Source organism: Cornus florida, unplaced genomic scaffold, assembly GCF_030987335.1.
Source record: "Cornus florida cultivar Cherokee Brave unplaced genomic scaffold, ASM3098733v1 CherokeeBrave_3.0.0_Hap2_Chr11, whole genome shotgun sequence".
NCBI lineage: Eukaryota > Viridiplantae > Streptophyta > Magnoliopsida > Cornales > Cornaceae > Cornus > Cornus florida.
In genome coordinates this window covers 124,328,517-124,355,735 of record NW_026775581.1, presented here as the reverse complement: position 1 = coordinate 124,355,735, position 27,219 = coordinate 124,328,517, and the positions used below count along the sequence as shown (strand labels likewise).

At 33.5% G+C, this 27,219-nt stretch overlaps 2 protein-coding genes across 2 annotated transcripts; both read right to left on the bottom strand.

Annotated features, from left to right (window-relative positions):
* Window positions 1-1,988: 1,988 nt before the first annotated feature.
* Window positions 1,989-11,823, bottom strand: LOC132283209 (18S rRNA (guanine-N(7))-methyltransferase RID2-like). The gene is made up of 9 exons (XM_059785138.1): window positions 11,485-11,823; window positions 11,320-11,395; window positions 9,292-9,375; window positions 9,120-9,175; window positions 7,848-7,904; window positions 6,746-6,795; window positions 5,914-6,066; window positions 2,588-2,723; window positions 1,989-2,450 (listed from the first exon to the last, which is right to left on the bottom strand). The coding sequence occupies exons 1-9, from the start codon at window positions 11,581-11,583 to the stop codon at window positions 2,286-2,288; spliced, it is 876 nt and encodes a 291-aa protein (XP_059641121.1). The 5' UTR covers window positions 11,584-11,823; the 3' UTR covers window positions 1,989-2,285.
* Window positions 11,824-13,951: 2,128 nt separating this feature from the next.
* Window positions 13,952-14,927, bottom strand: LOC132286297 (uncharacterized). Its single transcript, XM_059788612.1, has one exon. It carries the CDS (start codon window positions 14,876-14,878, stop codon window positions 14,411-14,413), a length of 468 nt encoding a protein of 155 aa, XP_059644595.1. The 5' UTR covers window positions 14,879-14,927; the 3' UTR covers window positions 13,952-14,410.
* Window positions 14,928-27,219: the final 12,292 nt, after the last annotated feature.

Sequence of the window (27,219 nt, the reverse complement as noted above, 5' to 3'; positions counted from 1 at the left end):
ACCTAAATGTCAATACCCATTATATATTCTTCTAAGAATGAAATCTTTATTCAAGCATAGAGTTTGTGATCTGTATAAAAGAAAATAGTTTATTCCGTATAGAAAATATATAGTATTTTTATATTTATTTATATTACTATTTAGTAATTATTGAAAGGAATATGATTTGACACTTGACTATATATATATATATATATATATATATATATATATATATATTACATTTAAAATTATTTATTTGATTTAAAGATAAAATAATAATTAAAATTATTAATTAAAATTATTAATATAATAATTAAAATTATTTATTTGATTTATTTGATAAATATATTAATTAAAATTATTTATTTGATTTAAAGATATACTATATATATATATATATATATATATATATATATATATAATTTTTTTTTTTTTTTTTTTACGTTGTTTTTTTTTTTAATTGATTTTTTACATTATATATCATTTGATTTTTACTCTCTAATTTTGTATAAGCCCTTTTAAGTAATTTCAACTTCTACTCATATTTTATTATTTTTGTAAAAAGAATCTCGATGAATATTTTTGTATTTTTGCATCTCTCACTTTATTTAAGTGACAATAAGTCTTGTTTGCTCACTTTTTATAGGAGTGTGATTTAAATAAGGGTAAATTACGCAAACATTCCCCATGATTTGAGAAATTAGGCTCGTTGTGCACGCAAAACACCTTTACCACCACATCCATTGACGCCACAACCACTCCTCTCTTCGCTGCCCACCGGGTCTTTGTTGCTCTAGACAAGTCTGAGAGGTTGCTAGGGTTTCGCTGGCTTGTTTGGAGATTTTTGGGGGACGGGCATGATGAATCAAGAGGCAGATTGAATGTTTTAACTTGGCAGACGGCAGAGGTCCACCCTTCTTGCCGGTACAATTTCGAATGAAACTCAGTTTTGGTTTATGCTAGATGCCAATAGTCAATCCTCTAATACAAAATCTGATTGAATCACAAAGTTACTTATCATCAAAGGGTCCACTGTAAACATTCCAGAGCGAGACTACTCTTTTTTTTTTTACTTGGCAAACAAAGTTACATTAAGAAGGATTACATTCCACAGCAACATTAAGAAGGACTACAATCCACAGAAGCTGCCTGGAGCACTGCATCAGGGAAACAGTCTAAAACAAAGTCCTGCCCATTACATTTGTGACTATGAACATGGAAAATCTTCACAGAAGAAAAGTTAGAGAGCTCCAAAATGATATCAAAGAAGATGGGAGATATATCAGTAGGCCACCTATGAGTTCTTTCCACAGCCTCCACCACCACACGAGCATCACTCTCAAACCACACCTCTTGAAATCGAAAGACACTAGCCCAAAAAACTGCCATCCGAAGAGCAGTGGCTTCAGCTATAGTAGCTGAGGAAGATGGGAATTGCTTGAATATAACAGCCTCAACGACTGACCCATTTGAGTCTCGAAAAACGACACCCCCACCTCCCATACCAGTTGAAGAGGAGAAACATGCATCAACATTACCTTTAATCCAACAGGGGGTGGAGACCAAGAAACCGGGGAATCCCGTGGTTTAGCACCCACATTCAACATACGGCAAGTCACCTGGGCATCAACAAACTCCCAATATTTACCAACAGCCAAGGAGGCTACCATCCAAGGGTCCCATAAAACAGCATCAAACACCAGCTTGTTACGTGCTTTCCACAATGCCCAACAGCCAAAAGAAGCCATAGAAAGAGTCGAATCCTTCTGTAAAATTCTGTAAAGAGCCAGAACCTAAAAGTTCAAGGCTTAGCCACCAAGAAGAAAAAGAACATATACAAGAATTCACCAAATCAAGACGGAGCGGCATCAATTTCCACACTAGCAGCGAGTGGGGACATTTGAAAAATAAACGATTAATATCTCCCTCCTCCAATCCACAACGGGAACAAATAGCATCAACACAAAGACCCCTTTGAGAGCTAGACTACCTAGAGACAACTAATATGCTAACAATTTCATGCAATCCAAATAAATATAAACAAAATTTTAACATTCCCCAAAATCCGCAGTTAACATCTCACCTAACTCAACAATTGCTTGCTATCTCGGTTAGTGCCAAATTTCTTGTCCAGGTGCACTTACTATGACAAATGATCCTGGACATCCACCAAACCAACTCTCTTTTGAAGGGGTATATTAATCATGCAAGATCACCAGGAAAAAAACACAAAAAATAAAAATAAGCCATATAAAGATTAAAGCCCCAGAATACAAATCAACATTAGGATAACAATATCCTAATCAAAATCGAGCCTTTCGTTTCCGTGCCGTGTACTTTGTATCTCGAGGCACGGCATTTCCCTTTTTCCTCATCTGTTCCTTCTTCTTCAGCACCCAATCTCTTCCCTTAAATTTCTTGCCTATCTTTTGCCTTTTCCTTGGTCTATTCCTGTCTGATTTACAAACCTGAATGGCAGAGAGAAACTTGTTCTAATAAATACAAATAAATACACAAAGTTTTAGCATTAACAGCATTATTTATAGATTCTCACCCCTGAAATGTGATTGCTTATAAATTAATAACTGAAGACACAGTAACTTACTGTCTCATTTTCTTCATCTCCACTACTCTCGTCATCAGAACAACTCTCTTCATCTTCGCCTTTGCCTTTTGGAGTAGCTGTGCTCAAGGATGGCAGACCACAGGTGAGTACAAGGTATTCTTTTCTTTTCTTAGTACTGCTCATGAAAATTACACTCTATTAGTGTCCGTACTGATAAAAAAATATGCTCCTATTTTAGCATGTCATATTTGCAACTTTCCATGGAAGCTCAGCCTAAGAAGGGGGTTTGTAATGAGAGTTGCCCAGTCATACAAATTATATTTATTTTAAGAAAAACCAAATTATGGTTGCATAAGGTAGCAATACAGCCAATCATTCAATTACATAACTTTTTTTTCGAAGGGATGTCATACTTTAAAATTTAAATAAGTGAGGGAAAAGAACTTTGCGAATGGTAATTCAGAATTAGCTTAGAAATTGGACACACACCTGCATAGGCAGGTCCAACACTGGGTGATGGTCTTCATGTATTTCTTTGAGTCAATCTATTATTAGCTAAACACTATTCCTAGAGTAGTCAAGAAATGCAAATGGACGAAGATAGAATATATCATGTAGGCTATTTACATTCATCAACACTAAAGTTATATTCATAATAAGTTTGTATTTAGGGTTAATTTCAATGACACCCCTGAGGTTTGGATAAATCTCACACCGAGACACCTTTCGAAAATAAGTATCACTCACGTTACAAACATTTGGTCCTTTTTCACTCACCCCCCAAACGTCACTTTTCAGTGGTGTCAGAACACTTTGTGCATGTACAATGACATTGTTACCCTTTTGACTATGTGTTGACTTATAAAAATATCTTTTCATGTATAAAATGACTTAATTATCCCCATAGGACCCATGTTAAGTCACCAAAGTACCCATTGGAATATGTGTATATATATGAAACTTTACAATAGTGTCTGTTTTTGTATTGATAAAAAAATTCAACAGAACATCATAAATCATTTGTTTGTGTGTGTTTTTTTTTTTTTTTTTTTTTTTTTTGTCTATTTATTATATATATATGTATTACGTTTCTAACTCCATCATAGATAGAGTATACAGGATTGAATGGAATGACAACTATATGTATATATAACACACACACACACACAAACTCGAAAAGAAAATGATGAGAAGCAAAATATTGGATATGATCCAACTGGGTCTTGAAGAAAACCCAAGAAAGTCTAAAGAAAAATACAAAAAGCACCAATCACCAATTTTGGGAAGAGACAATCAAAGATGGACCCCACAAAGTTAAAATGGAAAGGAAAAAAAAAAAATTCTTAATCTTAAAGGCAACTGATTATCAATTGGCATCATGGACGAATCAACTAAATTGGTGAAATTGAAAAATCGTAAGCATGTTGTCAATGTTTATTGTGGTGGTTGATGTTCTAATGGCTTCGTCAGGGCATCAGGATTGAATAAGCAGATGAAGCATCCACACGTGCTGTAAAAAGCATCAATATATAACTGAATTGGCTGCCAGATGGAAGATCAAAGCATGTTGTATAATTTGTATCTATAGATTATCAAGAAAAACCATATGTTTAATCCAATCAGTCAGTGGTTGAAAAGAAAAAAAAAAAAAAAAAAAAAACTTGCAACCACCAAATTTCATACCCAATTAGCATAAACTACGTATGCCTACAAAATTAGAATTCCCAAATCAAATCTGTAACTACCTAGATTGATAAATTGAAAGAAACATTAAATAGGTATCAAATTGGGTCTCACCAAAATTTGATTAATTCTCAAAAAAAATATATATATAATAATAATAAATAAATAAATAAAATCTTATACTTACAATAAACCATATACCCCAAAATTAAATCCAAAATTGGGATTCACAGGTCAAAACTTCAACTACCCAGATTGAGAAATAAAAAGAAATAGTGAATGAGAATCAAATTTGGGTCTCACCAGCACATCGACAGTGGTCACAGAAGGGTGGCATAGAGAGGAACACCGAAACCTCTGTTCAAGATTTTCAGCAACGGTATTCAATGATTCCTACAGAAATGCCCACTGTTGAACAAATTAAATTTACCTCTGTTCATCCATCTCTCCACCTCTTTATCATTCTCTCTCTCTAAATTATATATGTATATATAAATATTAGACTTAGGTTTGTATTTGGATTTGAATGGAGAATAGAGAATCCGCAATGGAGTCGTCGTTGGTGGATCAGATCAAGGGAACGTGGAGTCCTGAAGAGGATGAGTCGTTGTGACAGCTCGTACAACAAAACATTGCGCAGAACTGGACATTGATATCCAAATCAATTCCGGGTAGGTCCAATAAGTCGTGCCGTCTCCGGTAGTGTAATCAGCTCTTGCCGGAGGTGGAGCATCATGCCTGCGCACACGAGGTTTGGGAACAAGTGGGCAACGATTGCGAGACTCCTCAACAATGGTTACACTGATAATGCGATCAAGAATAACAGGAACTCGACGTTGAAGAGGAAGCATGCGATGTTGATTGGCGGTGGAGATGAGTGTCCAATTCAGGTGCTGAAGGTATTGGAGAGCGTGAAGAAGATAGTAAGACTGGTTCAATGATTCTAGCATTCCTTTTGTGTCGGTAATAAGAGGGCATTTTTGTCCTTCAAATTTGTTGATATTTTGAATTAAAAAATTGAGGGTAAAATTGTCATTTCACACATTTTTAACGGTAAAAGTGACAAAAAAGTGATTTGGAGAAAAGTGCCTCCATGTGAAATGTGTCCAAACCTCAGGGGGTGTCATTGAAATTAAACCTTATATTTATTATGGTTTGATAAGCCTTTAAAAAATATAGTTAATTCAGAACCAAAGTTATATCACATCAAAATTTAACGGTTTCAGTAATTAAAGGGTTAAGAAAGATGAGAGTTCTGAGGTTGAAGAAAAAAAAAGGACCAAAATCCTAGACAATCATCACTAGAGAAAAATGAGACAGATGTTACAAGAAACTTCAAAAGATCCCTAATTACTTTTTGTTTTTTTTTTTTTTTTTGAAAAAGAGAAGGGGGGGGGGGGGGGGGGGGGGGGGGGGGGGTGTGTGTGGTGGTTTAAAAGATCCCTTCAATTGCTGCCTCAAGACAATGATAATACATCACTTATTGAGGGCATTTACTCTCGAAAGAAAGCCAAGTTAAAAAAAGCACAATCTCGCAGAATAAAAGCGCACACAAGGAAGGAAAAGCCGATACTACAGTACTATTGCAAACCACCTTTTGTAATGTTCATTGGTATCTTTTTTCCCCATGAAGTCACAAGTAAAAGCCTCTTTAAGGTTGTTCTATAACATAATTGCATTACCTGTGTGGGAAGTCAACCACCACGCCACCAGCAAAGCCAGCACGCATAGCAAAGCTCAGGATCAACTCACGCTGAGCAAGGTTTTCGGGATATACTTGAAACACTGCTCTTGCTCCCCTTGATAGACATCTATAGAGTGATCCAAAGAAAGCCCTACAAAAGATATGATTGCAGTCCATAAGAAGCTCAAGGATGTGCAAATTTGAACAGAGAAATAAGGAAATTTGTTTAATTTCAGATGACCACCTTGGAACTTTGTGTAGCCAAGTTTTAGTTGTAGCAAAATTTTTGCTATGTTTAATTTGCTTTAGAATGCTTTTGGTCAGATTCTAATATGTTTTGATATATTTTAGATGATTTCTTATCTTGATATTAGGGTATATTGATAATTTTAAAATATTCTTAGCAGGTCTATATTTTTTTTTTGATAAGTCTTCTTAGCAGGTCTATATGAGTTTCAACAGTCCATAGTACCACATTTTTTCTAGAAGTCCGAGCCCTCTTAGAGTTGGGAATTCCTAAAACACCATATCATATAGCTATTGCATTTAATTTGATATCAAGGTTTCAAGATTGTGCATTGAAGTTCTAACCCTAGGTGTGAGACATGAGAGCCCAACAGACCCTCTTTACTGTTATTATAAATAAATTTTGTATCATACATTGTAGAGGAGTGTTCTTTGTGCTAGTACTAGGTATTGTGTCAAACACATTAACACTCAAACAAAAGAGAGATTAGTAATGCAGTTCTCAATGAAACTGAAGCATAAGCTTCTTCCATGATTCAGATGAACTAATTAATAAAAAAAGGAAAGAAAGAATTTCAACATACTTCAATCTTAATCGAGGCTCATGAGAGGACTTATCAGCATTGCATAACCACTGCATGGACAAATCAACATGTGAAAAGAGTTCAACACAGTACAAACATGTCTAGCGAGAATATAATTTCCAGCAACGGTGAGTATTTATTTCAGAGAACCAATACTCTATACAACTAAATATGTTGAAAGAATTATAAAACATATAATTTTTGTTTGATAAGTTATAAACATATAATTGTAATAAATATATAAAGGAAGTGAGCTTTCTTTGGCCATGCCTTGCTGAGGTGACTCTTTTTTAAGCCTAGAAACGAATTTAACAACTTTGCTGCATTCATAATTTGAATTTTCTAGTTGCAAAATTATAATTTTTTTATTTAAGTTCTTAAAATCTTTGCTTAAAATTAGGTTTACATTCATGCAGTGATAACAAAGCTGACTGTGCTATAGACTCAAGAAAGAACCAGAGCTAGCCAAGCAGCTCGAGCAGGAGCTTTAAAAAAAAAAAAATTAAAACAGAAAATTAATGTAAAATTTACCCAAAAAGTACCTTTTAAAAAAATATCATCTAACTGCAAGGCACTTTATTTTGGAAAACTAAAGAGAGGGTGATGTCAGCAGTAATATAAAAGACACTTCAATACCCATTAATACCTCAAATAGTGTGCAACAATTCCAATCACCATGTATCTAAGAAACTTAACTTATTCTGAAGGTACATTTGGAAATCATACGTTATACAAATGCTCCATCAATGATAAGTGATGATGGAATCAAACAATAGCATATAATTGTCTCTTCCCTTGTTTGAAATACAGATATACGAATAATTTGAAAGAGAGCTGAAGATATGATCATAAGCTCCGCCATGTTGAAAAAGGCATTGCTAACTTGCATATAAAGTTTGGTATTTTTTTTGTTAGTGTAGATGGAGTCTGAAATAACATACTAAGTGAAATAAGTAAATTCTGTATTTTACAAGCAAAGTTTCCAGAATCCTCTCACACGGGGGATAATGCTAGTAGAATATTCATATTTCATAGAGGGTAGCTAGACATTTTACTTCAAAAAGATAGAGAATTAAAAAATTAAGAGAAAGCAATGACAAACCTGAATAGCTGAGATACTTATCGCACCGTCAATAACTCCAGGACGAAGTCCTAAACCCTGCAACATACACAATGAAAGCATACTATTATTCTTTACTAACAATCAATTGAAAGGAACAACAATTTTCGTGAGTTGACTTGCATGCATCATAATCAAAACACCCAATATTTGAAATAGTTGTATGATTGTATCATCATCATCATCATCCTTGCCTTAATCCCCATATGAATGGGGTCGACCACATCAATTTTTTCTCTCCAATCGTTCCTATCACATGCCAATTCCCCTACCATGTTTAACTTTTTAAAGTCATTTTTAATAACCTTATACCATGTTATTTTTGGTTTCCCTCTCCATCTCTTAGCTTCTATTAAAGCTAGGCTTCCTTGGTTAATTCCTTGCTTAATTGATGCGTCTCTAGGTCTCCGATATATGTGTCCAAACCATCTAAGTCTTTCAACTTATTTTCACAAGTCATAACCACATAAAGTTACCATATTACCAGAAAAAAAAAAAAGAAAAGAAAAGAAAGAGTATAGCAATACATGAACAACTTTGGGTTTGCAATGATTTCAGCAGCAACTAAAGCCAAATTATCGGGTTTGGCATGATATAAAACAGAATTATTTATGGAAGGTCCAAAAATTAACCACCGGTTAGCAGTAGTGGGCAATACACACCAAACTAGCATAGTTATTAACATGTAATATTTATGTTGGCTAAGGGACAAACAATCACACAATCAATATATGGCTTTGAACTGATAGATGTGTCTGTGGTAAAAAAAAAATAGCATTAATGTCAAATCACCCAGCCTGACATTCATTTAACAGATTACAAATTAAAATATGAACTCAGTCCACCATTATTTAATCCCATACAAACTCCGGAACATGGTTAGCAGATAGGAAGTATTATTTTGGTCTTATTGACAAGTCAAAATTTTATGACCAAATAATCCATTGTATTTGTTTAAAAGCTGCAGGCCAAGAGAATATGAGTGGTACAAAATCAAATCAACCCCAAAAGTTCCAAAAATTTTCCACATGGAATGACTTATTAATAATCAGGAAAGAAAAATAAAGTATATCAGGCACTCAACATTAGCTGTCAACAGTCAATTTTTAGCTTTTTTTCCCTTTCAATTCTTAGTCTAGCTAATAAACTGCAAGATACATTTTATTTCCGTAATCCTATTAGAATGTAGTAATATACAAACTTAATGTAACGACATCACAGATATGGATTAAAAATAAGAAATTAGGTAGTTACCTGACCCATATCACCAAGTATAAGATCGCCCTCAACCTCACGCTCCAAAGCAACATCTGAATTTGAAAATTTACATCATTGAATAAATAACAAAGAAGAGAGTAAAAGAGAGAGAGCATAAAAATTTATCAAAAAAACTTCAAGTTAAATCAAACAAAAAAAATTTACATACCAAGCATCGACTGTGATATATCTAAACCAATCCATTGGTGCCCATTTTCAGATATTGTCTCCCCACCGAGTCCAGATCCACAACCTATAAGGCACAAAAAAAGGCCTAAGTTACTTTTGTAATTTTCATGAAGAATCTAAGGGCAGGCTAGGAAGCCAATAATAATGTTGGGAAAAAAAAAAAAAAGTAAACATCAAATTTTCTTTTCTTTTTTTTTTTTTTTAAATCTTGATTTTGAGAAGTAACATCAAATTGCCAGGTGTCAAAGCTCAAGTCTTCAGTCCACAAGTAATATATCATGACCTCCGTACCAATTATGACTTCGTACATCATCGAGTTCTCAATCCCAAACTACTTAAATCATGCTTGGAAAATATTGGGTATCCCGGGGGTACCGACTATATAGTACCCCCAACCAATGGATATAATACTCACTATTTCCCTTGATAATTGGGATTAACTACTTATTATTGGTTGGAGTACTACATTGTCGGTATCCTCAGGTACCAATATTTTCTCATCATGCTCGAGCTCTCTTTTTACCTTTTAAGATTCTTTTGATACTGAGAACCAAAAGAAAACCAGAAGTAAAAAGTTGAGAATTTTATTACTTAGGACTTGAAAAGCACAAAAGCCTACATTGGGTCAAACTTAAAACAACAATTTTGGGGTGATCGATTGTCTCTTTCATTTTTCTTTTTTATTATTTATTTATTTATCATTTTTTTTTTTTTTTTTGGGGTGGGGAGAAGAAAATGTGAGATTCAAACTTCTATTTTCCTTTACTTTCCAATGTTTTCTGCTACAAAAAAGGTGGATTGTGTGAACTTCTAGTATTAGTCTGGGTCTCTTGGACATGCCATTGTGAGCACATAATATAATTAATTCATGAACCTACAATTCAATTTTGGTTTTCAACAACATGGAACTATCAATACTACTAACTAAAAAAAAAACAAAGAGAAAAAAAAAACTATCAACTGGCCCGTCATTTTTTCAAATAGATTGGCAAGAACTTAGGTGCTATTTGATTAAACTGAAAATTCATTACTTAAAAATTTTGCAAGCTGAATTTTAAGTTGTCGTCATCACAATCCTTGCCTTTGTCCCATATGGGGGTCAGCCACATGAATTCTCTTTTTCCATTCTCTCCTATTATACACTGTCTTCTCTTAAATTTAAATTTTTGAAATGATTTTTAAATACTTCATCCCACGAAAGCTTTGGTCGGCCTCTTTGTCACTTACCTTCTAAGCAAAAAACTCTACCTCTTTTGACAGGGCATCATCATCGGTCTACGTTGAATATGATCATACCACAAAAGTCTAAATTTCCTAATTTATCATTTATAGGCACTATACCTAACGATTTTTAATTACTTCATCCCACGAAAGCTTTGGTCGGCTTCTTTGTGGCTTACCTTCTAAGCAAAAAACTCTTCCTCTTTAATAGGTGCATCATCGGTCTACCTTGAATATGATCATACCACATAAGTCTAATTTTCCTAATTATATCATTTATAGGCGCTATACTATGCCTAATATTCCCCTAACACGTTCATTATTTATCTTATCTCTTCTAGTAACTCCCATCATCCAGCGTACCATCCTCATTTGCGCTATATGAATGCGTTGTATTTGAGCCTTTTTCAATACCCAACACTCCACTACATACTATATTGCTTGCCTAATAACTGTTCTATTAATTTTTCTTTTAAGTGATAATTATAAATCGAGTAATTCATGTACATTCCAAATGATACGGAAGTATCACTCACTTAAAATTTAATAACATTTTAAGTATAACTTGTTATTTTTAATTGGGTATTATCACTTAACTTATTCAGAACTAGGCACTCAATTCAGTTACCAAACAGAACTTTAGTCCCAAAAAAAAAAAACTCTCATTTCACTAGTCAGCAAAAGTATAAGAATTAAAAACTTCATACCAAATTTCCAATCTTAAGAAACAAAATGCTTATCTAACACTCAGAAACTGAAATTAAAGAAACAAGATTAACAAAATCACCAATGTCAAGAAGTAATCTTGGGACGCTGTCATCAGGCAAGGCAAGAAGCTCCAGTGCTCTCTCCGAAAGTTTTGCCTTTAGCATTTACATAAAATAACAGTACTTAGCAAACGAAATACATATCACTATGGAGTACTCTTACAACTACAATGTAAGTATAGTACCTGAATTTCGATAATACGAGAAGAGGAGGTGTATTTGCGAGCTTCCGAATCGTTGTATAATATCTCAGGAGGTGCTTCTAATTCAGGCCTCGACGACATCTTCAAAAATAATTAATATAAACAAATTACAAAGACACCACACTATATTCTATATGCTGAGGGAGAGAGACAAAACCCTTTATATTTGAGGGGAAACAACGAGCTAGCAGTGAAAAACCCTAGTTCAACCTTAGCGGACAAAAATGAAACAACCAAACTGGTAAGGGTAGGGATTTGATCTCCAAAAGCGCACGGCCGGTGTTTTCAGTTTGAGGAAGCGGTTCGGGTCGGATTGTTTTGTTTATTTATATATATATATTTGGGGAGGAAAGAACTATAGTTAGGGGTATTTTAACAAAAATATATATATATATAGTTAGGGGTATCAGGATGGGAAGTAAAAATATACCGCGTGAGTATACATTTCAAGCTTTTGAGTCAGAGGGCTACACTTTATTGTTGGTACCAAAGTAAAATCCAGCCTTTAATCCTATGCCCACCGAAAGGAGTATAGGTCCCATTCAAGTAGGTAGGGTGGTCCAACTGTTGCGAATTTAAATGAAAAAAATTGTTAGATGCTCTCATCATACATCCGATCGATTGAAAAGTAAAATGAATATATACAGATGCAGGGGAGGATTCAAGGGTGGGCGAAGCTGGGCTTCAGCCCACCCCAAATTTTTTTTTTTTTTGTTTTTATCATACTACTTTAAGCCCAGCCCAAAAATAAAAAATAAAAAATAATAATGGTAGCCCAGTTCAAAGTTAGCCCAGTCCAAAATTAATCCACCCAATTTAATCCGCCCTTGTATAGATGGACAAGTACCATAATGCAATTGCTTCCTTAACTTAAGTATCATTTTGAGTTAAGTCATTGACTCAAAATAAAATTGGTTGTGCTTAGTTTGTAACTCTGTAAATAATTTTAAAATTGGTTGTGCTTAGTTTATAACTCTGTAAATAATTTTCTTTATCAGAGAACTGAATAATAGGAAATAGAAAACTGTACAAAAACTTTGCTTGGCTTAGTTTTTTAAAAACTGTTTTATGAAAACTCAGTTATAAAAATGTTTATTTTCATATAACTATAAAAGATGTTTGTTTGGTTTGTAATTCTAAGAACAATTTTATATTTTCTGAATTCTCGAAAATTGTGTTCAGAGTTACAAACCAAACATGTTTTCAAAGAACAGTAAATAGAAAACTACACAAAAATTCTGTTTGGTTTGGTTTGGTTTATAATTTCTGAGAATAATTTTTTATTTTCAGATAACTAAAAACAAAAAACTGTTTAAATATTTGGTTTAGGTTTTTGAAAACTCAAAAAGGCTTGGAGTCTGCTTGGTTTGTAACTATAAAAACAGTTTTCAAAAATTCAAAAAACTGTTTTCAAAGAATTATAAAACACAATTATCTGAAAATATTTCTCTATTACTATATAAGGCAGTTATCTCAAAACAGAAAATAACTCCACAAATTATATTTTAGTTGAATTTTTATATGTTTTCATTTTGAACTCCATTCACTACTATAATTTTAATCAGGCCACATGTTAGCAATATCTTTCTTTATCAACATTATCTTCAATTGCTTTTCATTAGAAATAACTGAGCCAAGATAACTAAAATGTAGCATTGAAACAAATTTAGGGATTTGCAAAGTTTCAATACCGCAAAGGTTAGTTGTATTTTTGCGGGTAAATAAGCAAATATTTATAATTCAGAAGAACTTATGTACAATTAACCCATTTTTACATACAATTTTTGGAACTTAAATATATATAACACATCATATTGATTTAAGAATTCTTTCTATTTTGTAAATCCATATATAAAAAATAAACTGATTCATGGTTATCATCTGAAGGAAACTTTAAAATAACTCAGAAACTTGTTGGCTATTATCATGTAATTTGAGTGATGATATTCACTTGCTTCTTTCAGGAAGTTTCAAGCATTAAGATGTGAGAAGATGAGCACTACCATTCATCGTCAAACTGCACCTATACATACACACATATATACACATAGTTACATGGTAAACATGTATTGCACAACCGAGCATGGATTAAAGCGGTGTAAATTGTGTACGAGTCTTGCATGAAAGTTCGCCACTAACATAACAGAGCCTTAAATCCTGCTCTCCTAGTAATTTCACGGTTCTCAGACGATAATAACCACTTGGTTTCATTCCTTCAATTTTTCGCTTTCTCAAATTGCAAACCAAGCAGTTATCATTAATGATCTTGCAGAATCAAAGTGCCTTTCCTATAAATTAAATTGTCTCTTGGTTGAAGATGAAGTTGGTACTGAGATTTGCAGATGAAAGGACACTAATCCATTCCGGTTTTTAAAGCAATAACTGGCTTCAGAATCCACAGCTGCAATTAAGTTTTTGAATCAAATGACCATATATCTCAAGTGAAAGCATCAGCCGTCCCTTCTCGGACACCCAATAAAATTGGAGCTTGTATAGAGAATATTGACCAAAACTTGTATTAATAAAGGCGTCCTGTCAAACTAAGAAAAATGCCTACGTTGGAAATAGACCGAAGCCATCTTAACAGACTGTTAAAGATAAAAAAAAAAAAAAAAAAAAATTACACGTGTCTATTTTACACAAAAAAAATATTTTAATGTACTGCTGATGCTCTAACAAATTCCTTCATTTTTAGGGAAGGATATATTGTCGTTCTCCATTAAAATGAAGGCAGAAGGCCCACAAGTGTTAATGCGAAAATACTGCATATAAGAAAATCTACAACAATACTTTTAAAAAGAATTATTAATAATTGATCATTTAACTTGAGTACATTACATGAAAAAATCCAACAAGAAGATAAGAATTAATTAGAATATTATAAACAAGAGGAGGTATGAGTGAATCACTAGTGCTTCCCAGCAACATGATTGTTTCCCTCGCCAGGGCTCGGCCCAGAATCCTTAATTCCTCCGAGAGTTTTAGCATTAATAAACGCGTGTCCTTGACCAGGTGTTGGACCAGAGTCCTTTATCCCTCCGAGTGTTTGAGCATTGGTGAATGCATGTCCTTGACCGGGACTCGGACCAGAGACTTTAATTCCTCCATTTGTAAATTTGTGTCCTTGGCCGGGAGTCGGACCAGAGTCCTTAATTCCTCCAAGTATTTCATGGTTGATAAATTTGTGCCTTTCGCCGGGGCTCGAACTTGAACTCTTGATGGCACCTAGGGATAACCCGTCAACAAGGCCCTTAATACCTCCGCTAGCAGTGGTACGCGAGTTGAAGATGTTAAATGGACGAGCTTCAGTTGCACAGAAAATGAAACCAAGTATTAGAAAGAAAATGAAATTGAGTAGTACAAGACCTTTAGCCATGTGTGTGTGGGAGAGAAACAGAGACAGAGACGAAAGATAGTACAATTAAGTTGTGTTGCAGATGTGATATACAAAATGAAAGATCTGGTGCCCTATTTATATTGTTTGCGAGAGTGGTACATATTGTAGTAGGTTTGTTTAATTGTTTGACTAGAGAGATTAGGAAGAGAGCTAACTAGACTAGTGTACCATTCAAACAAACGTGAATGTAGACTAATGGAGGTTTCCGGAAAATATAGGAAGTAACAAGGTGGGTTCTCCTAAGAAAATCATGGCATGATGAAGGAAACTAGAGATTGCGAGTCTAAGTTGGATGGTGTGTTAGATGCAAGGGGGAAATTTAGGGGACTAAAGACCATGCAACGTTTGAATTCAAATGCTACCGTATATGGGAATTAGGTGCATGTAGACTAGCTAAATGAGTCCATCGGGGATTCCATGATTAGTCAACTGTCAACAAACAGAATTTCAAGATCCGTAGTAACGAATAACAGAAATGCACGTTGAACCCATGAATTTCATGGGCTTGGATTGAACGTGGGTTGGAAAGTCCGACGCATGGAACACAGTCAAAGCATCATGATGTACGTTATCTGTATATATATATTGTATTTTTTACTCTCTTAAATTCCATCCAATTTAGGAAAGGATGGTCTTGAAGGCACTAGGGCTAGGGGTGGCAATTCATGCAAAATCGTGTCGTATTGGCGTAGAGGTATTCAACTAAACAAATAAACTCAATCTATTTAATAATCGTGTCAAGAACTTTCAACATTAATTCAAACTGTTTATTAAACGTATTAACATGTTAACGCGTTTAATGATCTGTTTAATCTGTTTATCAAAACGAGACATTTTATATTTAATCAAACAAGAAATAGTAAAAAAATTGTCATAATTAACCCAAATACTCAACATAAGAAGAAAAATCATAAGTCGTAGTCAAAATTTATGTTAAAATACCATAACTATCCATAATAATTGTGTTTAAACAAGTAACATTTTAAATAGGTCATATTGACCATTATAACATGTTGACTTAAATGAGTCATAAATGGGTTACATGGGTTGAACACTTTAACTCTAACTCAACACGATTAAGTAAATGGGTTAATCGTGTCAACTTGTTTATGACCCGAATCCGTTTAAGGTCAACCCAAATCCGATTATCTAGTGTCGTGTTCAAGCCATGTTGGCATGTCGTGTCGTAATTTGCCACGCACCATCTCCAATGCTAAGAGCTATTTTCGCATGCCAAATCTATATTTTGACAGGTGCTACAGTGTCAAAATGCTGCATTTTAGCAATTCTGCTCCAATAGTGCATTTCATGCAAAATGCTATTTTTTGACACAACCATCATTCTTTTTCAATTACCATTCCCACCATTTATATTTGCATCAGTAATATTAATATTAGGCACATTCCAAGTTAAGTTGTAGAGAAAACTAAAAGTAAACCCACTTAAAAAGAAGCAAAAATCTAAAATATCTAGTCAAAAAAAAAAAAAAAAAAAATTATAATTTTTTTGCCAATATTTGTGAATTAATTTTTTTTTATATAATTTTTTTTACTTTTTCAGAAAGTTATATATATATATATTTTTTTAGGGCAAATCATTTCAGCCTCCATCTCTATTCTGGTTCTCAACTCTTAAATTGCCCCTCCCCCCTCCCCCCTTTCTTTCTCTCTAACTGCAAATTACAAAATAAACAAGAATCAGACGTTCAAAACCCATATTGCAACAGACAAGGAGAGAGATAAAGAGAAGAATCCATTCCCAACCATTTACCAAAAACAAATCCGTTCCCAACCAAGAAAAACCAAAGTCAGGCCAGCTTCGCAACCAAAGTCAGGCCAGCTTCGCAAGAGAGGGTTATTGAGGACATGAGAAGGAATGGCGACGTAGGATTGGAGGAGACGAAGATCTGATCTAAAGGCCAGGAACCGTCAAGATCGAGATCGAGGTCCATCAGTAACCCGCTTTTCTGTCATCGATTTTCTTCCTCTACTACAGATCGGATTATCCCGGAACTTTTCTCTCTCTATATTGCAACAGACAAGGAGAGAAAGAGAGATAGAGAGAGACGCGAGTGGGTGACGATGTGACTAGGGGTGTTCAAAAAATCCGAAAAATCGGACCGGATTGTACTGAATTGAGCGATTTGGGTTAGTTGTATAGCGATTTGGTCTAGTCATGGGCTCAAAATTATGGAACTGTAATTTTTTGGTCCGGTCCTGATTTAGGCTCGTGCTGGACCGAACCAGCTCAGACCGTTACTATATTATATAATATATATTTATATATATGTGTATCATACCCTGAACCCTAAATCAATTATAGTTCTCACGTGCTCCTTTTCTTTCTTTTTTTGTTCTTTAAATTCGTTATAAATTTCTTTTAAAAAAAGTCAAATTTCCCTTTTCAAATATATTTCAATTTTCTTTTTTTTCCTTTCAAATATATCTAAATTTTCTTTCCTTTTTTTTCTTCTTATATATATATATATATATATATATATATATATATATATATATATATATATATATATTTTGCGTATTATATCAATGTTAATAAAAAGAAAATCAATTGAGACCGGCAAACTGAACCGAACCAAACCGGTTTTTCATGGTTTGGTTTGGTTTGGTTCCATGAATATTATGGTTCGGTCTGGTTTCAAAAATACTGAAACCGTTATAAATGGTTTTGTCCCAAAATATTCATAATCCGGTCCAAACCGAATCATGTGCACCCCTAGATGTGATTCCATAGATTAAATAAAAGAAACGGTGTCGTATTAGGAAATGAAAGACTTGCCAAAAAAAAATTGACAGCTGCTATATGTGAGAAAAATTTGAGAATCTCAAAATTTGAAAGCACAAATAAGAGCCCATTGGAAAGGTATTTTTTTACCCAACTCTCATATTTTGAGTTTGAGAGGCCCAAATGAGAGAGCATTGGAGTTGCTCTAACTAGGGCCAAATTGTACACAAATAGCTAGGAAGATCAAGGGTTTAACTGAATCGCAATTTCAGGGACCATTTGCATTCCTATTTTCTGAAAGTAGCATTAGTTCAGGGTGGTTTTATAAATTTGGAATTTTCTAAGAATTTTAATTTCCATGAACGAAACTATGTCATTTTTTAGAATTATTTTTTAATAATAAGATTAAAATTAATAAAAATAACTCATTCAGAATATTATTTCTAAAAAATAAAATTTTATTTTATTTTTATATAAACAAAAGATAAAAAAATTATTAGATGCATCTACAAGAAAGTGAAAATACCTTGGTACAATTTAAAATATATATATATATTTTTAAAAAATAAAAAGGAAAAGAAAAGCTAAAATAAAAATCATTTTACAGAAAACTTAATTAAAATACAATAGGTGTTATCTACTCCACCTTTCAGTTATCGGATATATATGTTCTATTCCACCACCGACCAAATCATCCATCAACCAGCTAGTTATGTTTCCACTCATGCATGCTCCCTCCCTCTATATTAGGTTTGTTTGGTTCCACCTGACCTCGGGGATGCACCTAGCAGGGGCTGCTTTTAACAATAAATGATATGGGGTAATAGTGATTTTTATTTATTTTTTATAATTCCAATGGACGCAATTTTAAAATTTTATAAGTATATAATAATAATAAAAAAAAAATTTAGTTAGTGCATATACAATACATTAGGTTCGTGAGTGTCCGACCTATTCCACTTGGAATCTAGTAAGTATTAGCGTCTCATATTGCTATTTATGGCAACACTACTCACAAGGGTCATATGATACATCGTCGTAACTTAGATATCATCAATTATATTTCTTGAAAATATAATTTTTCAAGAAATAACTCACGTACTTTAAAATGATGAACAACTAGATAAGTATACTTAACCTTGTCTTCTTCTTCTTCTTCTTCTTTATTTTTTATTTTTTATTTTTTTCATAAGCAAATAAAGAGAAGAAAACAAAAGTAAAGAAATAAATGTGTTGCGTGCAAACATACAACACAAAAAGATGTACACCAAGTAGAGTTTTACAAAAGAATTATAAATAACTGTTTTTTTAGCTTAACAGTATATGAAAAAAAAATTCAACAACAACAAAAGAATTAAGAAATTTATAAATAAGTAAAATTAGGGACATATGGGTGAGGACATCACTGGTGCTTCCCAGCTACATTATTGTTTCCCTCGCCCAGAATTGTTAATTCTTCCAAGAGTTTTATTACGGTTATATGTGTGTCCCTTGTGAGGAGTTGGACCAGAGTCCTTAATCCCTCCGATCATTGGTGAATTTGTGTCTTTGGCCAGGAGACGGACTAAAGTATTTAATTCTTCTAAGTATTTGAGCATTAGTAGATGTGTATCCTTGGCCGGGACTCGGACCAGAGTCCTTAATCCCTCCATGGTTGTTGGTAAACTTGTGTCCTTCACCAGGGCTTGGACTTGAACTCTTGAAGGCACCTCGAGACTTGAACACTTGATGGTTGTTGGTAAACTTGTGTCCTGGGTAATATTTTAATAAAATTAATAAATATATTAAATTATATATTAAGTTACATTATATTAAATACTATTTAATAGAATGGTTTATTATATTTATTGATGAAATAATTATATTTAAATTCTCTATTTATGTTGCTATACTCGTTACTTTCTTTTACACTATAAATAGATTATATGTTTATCATTCTAAAGGAGCGAAGTTTGGATACGTATATCTAGTATGAGTGAGATTCTAAAGGAATAGGTTTTCATCTATCTATTATACTATTCCATTTATGTATATGTGTATACTGTACTTGAGAATATTTTACATATTGAGTTTATGAGCAACTAGACTTACATAGACTTGAACCAGGAGACGTCGTTGCTAGCTGATTGAGTTATATCTTGGAGCTGACTAGTTTCACCAATACCCACACGAAAGGGATGACTATTAACTTTAGGTCAATGTGTTTACACATGCCTCAACAATCAGGACAGCACTTTCTTACCTATTTTATTATTATCGTTTTACTTCTTAATTTATATTTTTGAGCTAATAACAATATTATATTGCTGAATTATTTATCTTGTTAATTTCATGTGTACTGTTATATCCATAATGTTCAAATGATGTACTATTCAGTTTAATGAAAGTATGTTATTTCAATTTTCTATTAATGTTATTGTTCCTTGTTTAATTCATTATGTTATGAATAAAGTTAATGTATTACTATTTATATTATTTATAAATATGTGAAATTTACACAACAGCCTGAAGCTGATAGTCTTAAAATTAATATACACTTGCGTGCGTTTGTTGGTATAAAAATATAGTCATTTACATGTAAATTTGGATGCATGCATTAGTTAAATTTTACTTGGCAATTTTCTATTTAAAACTTTGAATTCTGAAGTTTATCTTCGGAGATTTATAGGTACTTTATATATAAATAGAAATTAAAAGTGCATATATTATATGATGATGAGTACGTGTTTTTTCTGCCTTCTTTGGTTATCACTTTTGATGACATGCATATACTCTAAAAAGAAAGTTTATATATTATTGATTCCTGTATATGTATGTGCTTTGTTGTTTACAAAATTTAATGTATTACTGATATTCTATATACTTTAATAAGCTTGATGGATGTTGCTATAATTAAATTAATTTATGTAATTAATAGCTTTATTATAGTAGTTAAAGTTTATATATTTATAATCATTACAGTGGTGGCTTATATAGCATTATTAAATAGAGATTTATATATATATATATATATATATATATATACACACACACACACTTGTGCCTCACTTTAATTTTGTATTTCAAAATTTCTGTAACTATTGCTGGACATAATACCTAATTTATTGGGTGTTTATTATTTGATTGAGGTTACAAATTTTGTCATTACTCGTTGACTTATTTATCTTTGGAAGGATTATCATTCCATTTATACCTTTATAATGAATTACTTAAATGCGTAACAGTTACATGTAATAAAGCAAATTTATTGCTGCATATTTTGAAATGATTTGTACCATAAGATATGGATGCAAATATATATAGTTTTTAAGTTTTCCAATTTATTTATATATATTTGGTTGATCCCGAAATGTGAGGGATTTATTTATACGGCATGTCATATAATGAATTGTCTTAGCTACTTGCCAATTTGAATAGTAATTGAGCATTTATACTTTTTCCAAATATATCAAATTAATTGTGACGGTTTATAGTAATTTTAAATATTGGTGGGGTGTGAATATATATATATGTTAATGGCTGTTAAAGTTCAACCGTTACCTGGTGCATTATCTATGAAAACGGCTATAACATAAATAGAATCACTACTACAATAAAAACTGAATTTATACTGCATATAAATAATAAAGTATCAGTTTTGAGTTTTGCAATTAACCATTTTAATATTATTATTTAAACTGATTAGTTTTGGGAACTGATACAAGAATTGATGGATAGTATCTATTATGAAAATGACATGAATATAGACAGTTATATATGAGGTTTGGTTTACTGGCTGTTGAAATATTAATGGTTGCATACATATATATATATATATATATATATATATATATATATATATATATGTATGTGTGTGTGTGAATGATAGACTCCCTCCGTCTCAAAATAAGTGTTATACTTTCCTTTTTTGTCCGTCCCAAAATAAGTATCCACTTTTCTTTTTTAAACAATATATTTCACATCATTCCAAAACTGTTCTTTGAGTTTAAATTTTTAACTTCAATATTTAAAACTTAAAAGAGCAACATAGTAATTTTTCAGGCAGACAATACATGATCTCACATGCCCCTTAAAAATTATTACCCCCCATAAGTGACACGGACGGAGGGAGTATATGTTATGAAGACCATTGGTTTGCTAGCCGTTGGAGCGGATTTATAAACCATGAATATATGTATTAATGAGTCCTAATTGATTTACATTAATTTGAGCATTATATATTATTATTATTCTTTGACACCAATCATGAAAAACTAATGTGTATCATTATAAATGGCTCATTAACTTTCAATACACTGTTTTTTTTTATCTTTAATGAATATTGAAACAAAATGTTTTTCTGTTGCATGAGGTGTAATATATCAGTACTTGCGTGGAGTATAGAGCTAGTAGTGGAATGAAGCAATTGTTCAAGTTCACGGACTATAGAGGTCTATAGAGGAACCTTAGGAAAATTGTTCAAGAAATTGCTCTTTGAAGGCTGGGTGGAGAAAGACGACTGCACAATTAATCAACTGATTCGCATCAAATGAGGAGCCATGGATGCCCCAGTTCTTTGCGGTTTTGAGCAAAGATATAAGAATAAAATTGATATACAGTAGTAAAATTAAATAAGTATATTTGTAATCTTAAATATAGAAAATAGGTGAGGCCTAGCCTTTGTAATATGGCATTTACCATGGCAAGTGCGCTTGCATGGTAGGTCACAACTTAATAAAAATTTAAGTTTTGTGTGGCGGAGGGAGATCGCACGGGAGTTGTCTCGGGTTCTCTCATCCGATGTGGTGTATGTGTGTGTGTGTTTGTGTGTGCTTGCATCTCTCTCAATCTTACCACTTCCTAATTTGCTACTTTGCAATGTTGCAACTAACACAATGGAAAAGCAAATGCATCCGGATACGCTAACAAATTATCCATCTTTGATATTTCAAATGAGGAATTATCAGTGATGAATTATTTTGTGGAGGATGTTAGTCACTAATTGACTCTAAAGGGAGGCAAGGGGGGGGGGGGGGGGGGGGGGTGAATAGAGTCAATGTCCAATGTTTGTAATTTTAAAATTTTATTTCCAACTAAATAGAATACAATACACAATAAAAATATTCAAGCAATATAAGCACAATTAAAGAGGATAGAGATAGGGAATTGCAAACAGTGACTCGGCGATTTAGCGAGATTCGGAAGCTCGTACTCCTCAGCTCAAGGTCCCCCCTTGAGACTTTCCAAAATCACTAAAGCTCCTCCTTAATGGTGGAGAGCAAACCGTCAATTGAAGCAAGATTTTGCTTCTCTTCCTTGCTTGGAGAACACCTTTCTCCTAAGCTATGCTTTTGGGTCACACCAGCCCTTACAAGATAGTAGAGATATATAGATGAAGATTATAATATTGTTTCTCTCTCTCTTTCTCTAGAAGATATTACAAGAATAACTCTCACACTAGAGTAAGTGGATGAAGTAAATGAAGCTCTAGTCTCTGAACTGATATGAGAGAGAAAAATGAGAAGTAAATGCTCAGATCAGAATTTCAGGCTTGTTAAATGCTCTTGAATGATGTTCTTGAGTGTTCTCACTTGTAAGGCCCTTTGTTTGTACACTAACCTTCTGTGTTTGTAGATATTTCGAGTTCAATAGAGCTGTTGAAGGTAGTTGGGAGCATTAAATGAAGATATAGCCATTACAAATTTGAATCTGCAGACCTGCGACCAAACCAGTCGACATGTGGAATAAACCGGTCAACGTATGCTTCAAACCGGTCGACGTTTTCTTCATGAATTGGTTGATGTATGCTTTGAACCAGTCGACGTATACTGAGCTTCATTTCGACATTTGCTACTGCCTAGATACCGGTCGACGTGTGTGTCAAACCAGTTGACGTATGCTGCTTGAACTTTGGATTTTAGGCCTTTTTCTTTTGTAGATGGTCAAGAACATATTTTGACCCTTTGAATTTCATTTAGAACACTTTGTATGTACATATATAGTGAGATGAACACATTGAAGAACATTTGCAGCCTCTTAATGCTTTAGGTGACCATATGATGACTTGAAGTCCCTTCCATCCTTTCTATAACAAGACATCCATTTCCTTGCATTTAAACTCAGTTGAACCATTAGTAAAAACACATCATTATTGATTTGTTATCATCAAAACTAATGGATTAGGGTATTTGATCAACAATCTCCCCCTTTTTTATGATGACAAATCAATTATGTGATCTTGAAAAAATATAGGGTTGTATAAAGATACTCCTCCTGTCATTTTGCCCATTGAATATATTAATTGACATGCTTTGAAGAAATGAAATTTTAATTATTCGTGACAGAATATCTTTTGTAGGAATATGTTCAATTTTGGAGATGTTATCTCCCCCTGTTTACATGCTTCAAGTAATTTTATATAGCATTGAGACTTAGTGAAGTAAGAGGATAGTCAATTTTTATATAATGCTTTTCATGAAGATCATATATGACTAATTGTAACTGGCATGCAATATTTCAAGCATTCATCTAAACCAAATATCCATGACTCAACTGAGATCAATTGCATAGATTATCATTAAACCATTTTGTAAATGTCATAGCAAACTATCATAAAGGTCACAACAAAATATCATAGATTAGCATTAACAAAAAGTCACAGCATAGATTAGCATTTAGCAAAAAATCACAGCAAAATATCATAGTTTTGTCAAGTCAAAATATCCCACATAATTTCCCAAGTGCAGATCACATTAAAGTATCCCAAGTGCAAAAAGTCTATACCTTAGATCACATCTTCTCCCCCTTTGTCACATCAAAAAGAGGGGAAGGTCAAACAACTAGTGAGGTGGCTGATCGAGATTGGTGTGCAATTATTGGAGATCATCCTTCATGCTCCTCAGCTCTTCCCATAGCATCATTACTTCCTCTTGACTTTGACGAGAAACAGCCAATTGCTGAAGAATTAGCTTGCAAATAGATGGTTATGTGGATCCGTATTAGCTGAAGGGATTTCATTGACTGGAGGGTTTTCATTGTCACTCTGGTTACCCCCGTGTTCTTCAACATTCGAGTCTTTAGATTCGCTTTCGGTTTGTGCACCACCTACAATTTTGGAATCAAACCAATTTCCATCATCATCTCTTTTTAATCTCATTCGCAGAAGTGCCGACTTATCAAAGCGATGTTGAGATAGCAGCTTCATTTTAGGCTGTCCAACAAATGATATCCCTTTCGCCCGGAAGATTTTAGAGAGAGGCATTACGTAGTACAGATGGCATTTCTCGCAATTGATACAATCCATCATATGATGGTCTATTAAATGAGACACATCAATTTTGCGACCCTTAAGCACATACCAAGTCAAAAGAGCTTCCATGTAAGAAACATCGGAATAACCGTCGGACTTGGGAATGATGGAATGAACAATGACTTGATAGATAAGGCGGGCTTCAATGGTAAGATCACTGGATTTTATGACATCAATTTCCTCAGTAGTTTTATCGTGACAAATATCACGAACAGCAGTGAGAGGATCAAAGTCATAACTCTCATACCAAGAATGTGTTTCATAGTGCCGGAGACCACCCTCTGGAAGATTTAGGAGGATTCTTAGATCACTTTTGTGAAGAGAGATTTCAACACCCTGGACATATGACTGAAGGGTGTTTGTCGCATTAATTTTCTTGAGATGGGTGTAGAAAAGGCGAATTAACTTTGGATAAAATGGAATTTCCATTGACACGAAATCAGCCAAGCCTACAGCTTCAAAAAGATCATAGGTATTTAGATTGTTGTTAATACAATCAGTACTTTTGAGAGTTTTTCCATAAGCAACTTTCTTTTGAAGAAAAATGGTTTCAAATCTTGCCTTGTATTCGGGAGATTGGAAGATCATTAGGTTACAAGGATGAGATGGAACAGAAGCATTGGCTTTATGATCATGTAGGGCCTTGGTTCTATTCTCTCAGTTTTGAGTGGAACGGGGTGGGTTTCTCCTAGGACTCATTGGTGTTTATGGTTTGAGTCTGGGAAGGCAAAGATAATAGGTTAATATAGAATATATGGAACCAATATTGATTGGAAGGATTGCAACAACTAAACCCTAATTTGAACCAAGAGGAATCGATGCAGGGAGAACACAAAATTTGTAATGAACATATTTATCATGAATTAAGCAGGAATTGAGGATTTATGATTCGAAATATTAGAGAGAATTAATCTTTGAACCCTAAGTTTAGTTTTACCAACAAGGATTATAAGAGATTCTCGATAAAAGATGAACATATAAATCATGAGACAAGTTGAATCATGAGGAAGATGACTTGGAAGATCTTACCTTGAATGATACGGGAAGGAATGAAGCTTAAAAAACCCTAAATCGCCTTGAGGAGAGAAAAGAACGAGACTGAGAGAAAGTAAGAAACGAAAAGTGAAAAACAAAAGATATAACACGGGTATGGTTTAAAAATAACTAGGAAAAAAAAAAAAATTGACCCATCACAGGAACCGGTCGATGTAAGCATTCCAGGCGTCGACCGGTTCACTTAATTCGGTTGATGTAAGGTATGGAAACGTCAACCGGTTTGAGTAAGTAAGCTGAACCAAGCTTGTTGTCAAGTTTGAACCACTTCATTTTCACAAGCCATTCCTAAGTTCCTTCGAAGTGAACAAAAATGATCTTCTTGAATAGGTTTAGTGAAAATATCCGCTAATTGCTTTTCAGTGCTTATATATGTGAGCACGATATCGCCTTTTGACACATGATCCCTTAGAAAATGATGAAGTGTGCCTAGGATACCAAAGACCCAAATTTATGGTATTGCTCAAGTAACGAAAAATCTGTTTAACGGCACTTAGGTGAGATTCTTTAGGACAGGATTGAAAACGGGCACATAAACAAACACTAAACATGATGTCCGGTCTACTTGTGGTCAAATACAAAAGACTACCAATCATACCTCGATACTTTTTAATATCTACATTAACCCCTTTTTCATCTTTATCAAGTTTCAAGGATGAGCTCATAGGAGTATGGGCATGTTTGACTTCCTCTAAGCCAAATTTCTTTAGCAAATTTTTAACATACTTTGATTGGCAAATGAAGATGCCATCAAGTATTTGTTTAATTTGCAATCCTAGAAAGAAAGTGAGTTCACCCATCATGCTCATTTCAAACTCACTTTGCATGCAAGAAACAAAATTTTCACATAGCATTTCATTGGATGATCCAAAGATAATATCATCAACATAAATTTGAACAATTAATAGGCTGCAATCAATAGTTTTAGTAAATAGGGTGTTGTCAATTTTTCCTCTAGAAAAACCATTTTCAAGTAAGAAACCACTTAGTCGTTCATACCAAGCTCTTGGAGCTTGTTTCAAACCATACAAGGCTTTTGACAACTTAAAAATGTGGTTTGGACAATCATAACTTTCAAAACCCGGTGGTTGTTCAACAAACACTTTTTCATCAATGAAGCCATTCAAGAAAGCACTTTTTACATCCATTTGATATAATTTAAAATTCTTATGGGATGCAAAAGCAAGCAGCATTCGTATAGCTTCATGTCTAGCAACGGGAACAAATGTTTCCTCAT

Excerpts from the sequence above, each read along its gene's own strand:
- LOC132283209 (XM_059785138.1), bottom strand. The coding sequence starts at position 11,583 with ATGTCGTCGAGGCCTGAATTAGAAGCACCTCCTGAGATATTATACAAC. Across the intron at positions 11,396-11,484 it reads CTCGTATTATCGAAATTCAG|GCAAAACTTTCGGAGAGAGC; the intron begins GTACTATACTTA and ends TAAATGCTAAAG. Across the intron at positions 9,376-11,319 it reads AAGATTACTTCTTGACATTG|GTTGTGGATCTGGACTCGGT; the intron begins GTGATTTTGTTA and ends TGTGCCTTATAG.
- LOC132286297 (XM_059788612.1), bottom strand. The coding sequence starts at position 14,878 with ATGGCTAAAGGTCTTGTACTACTCAATTTCATTTTCTTTCTAATACTT.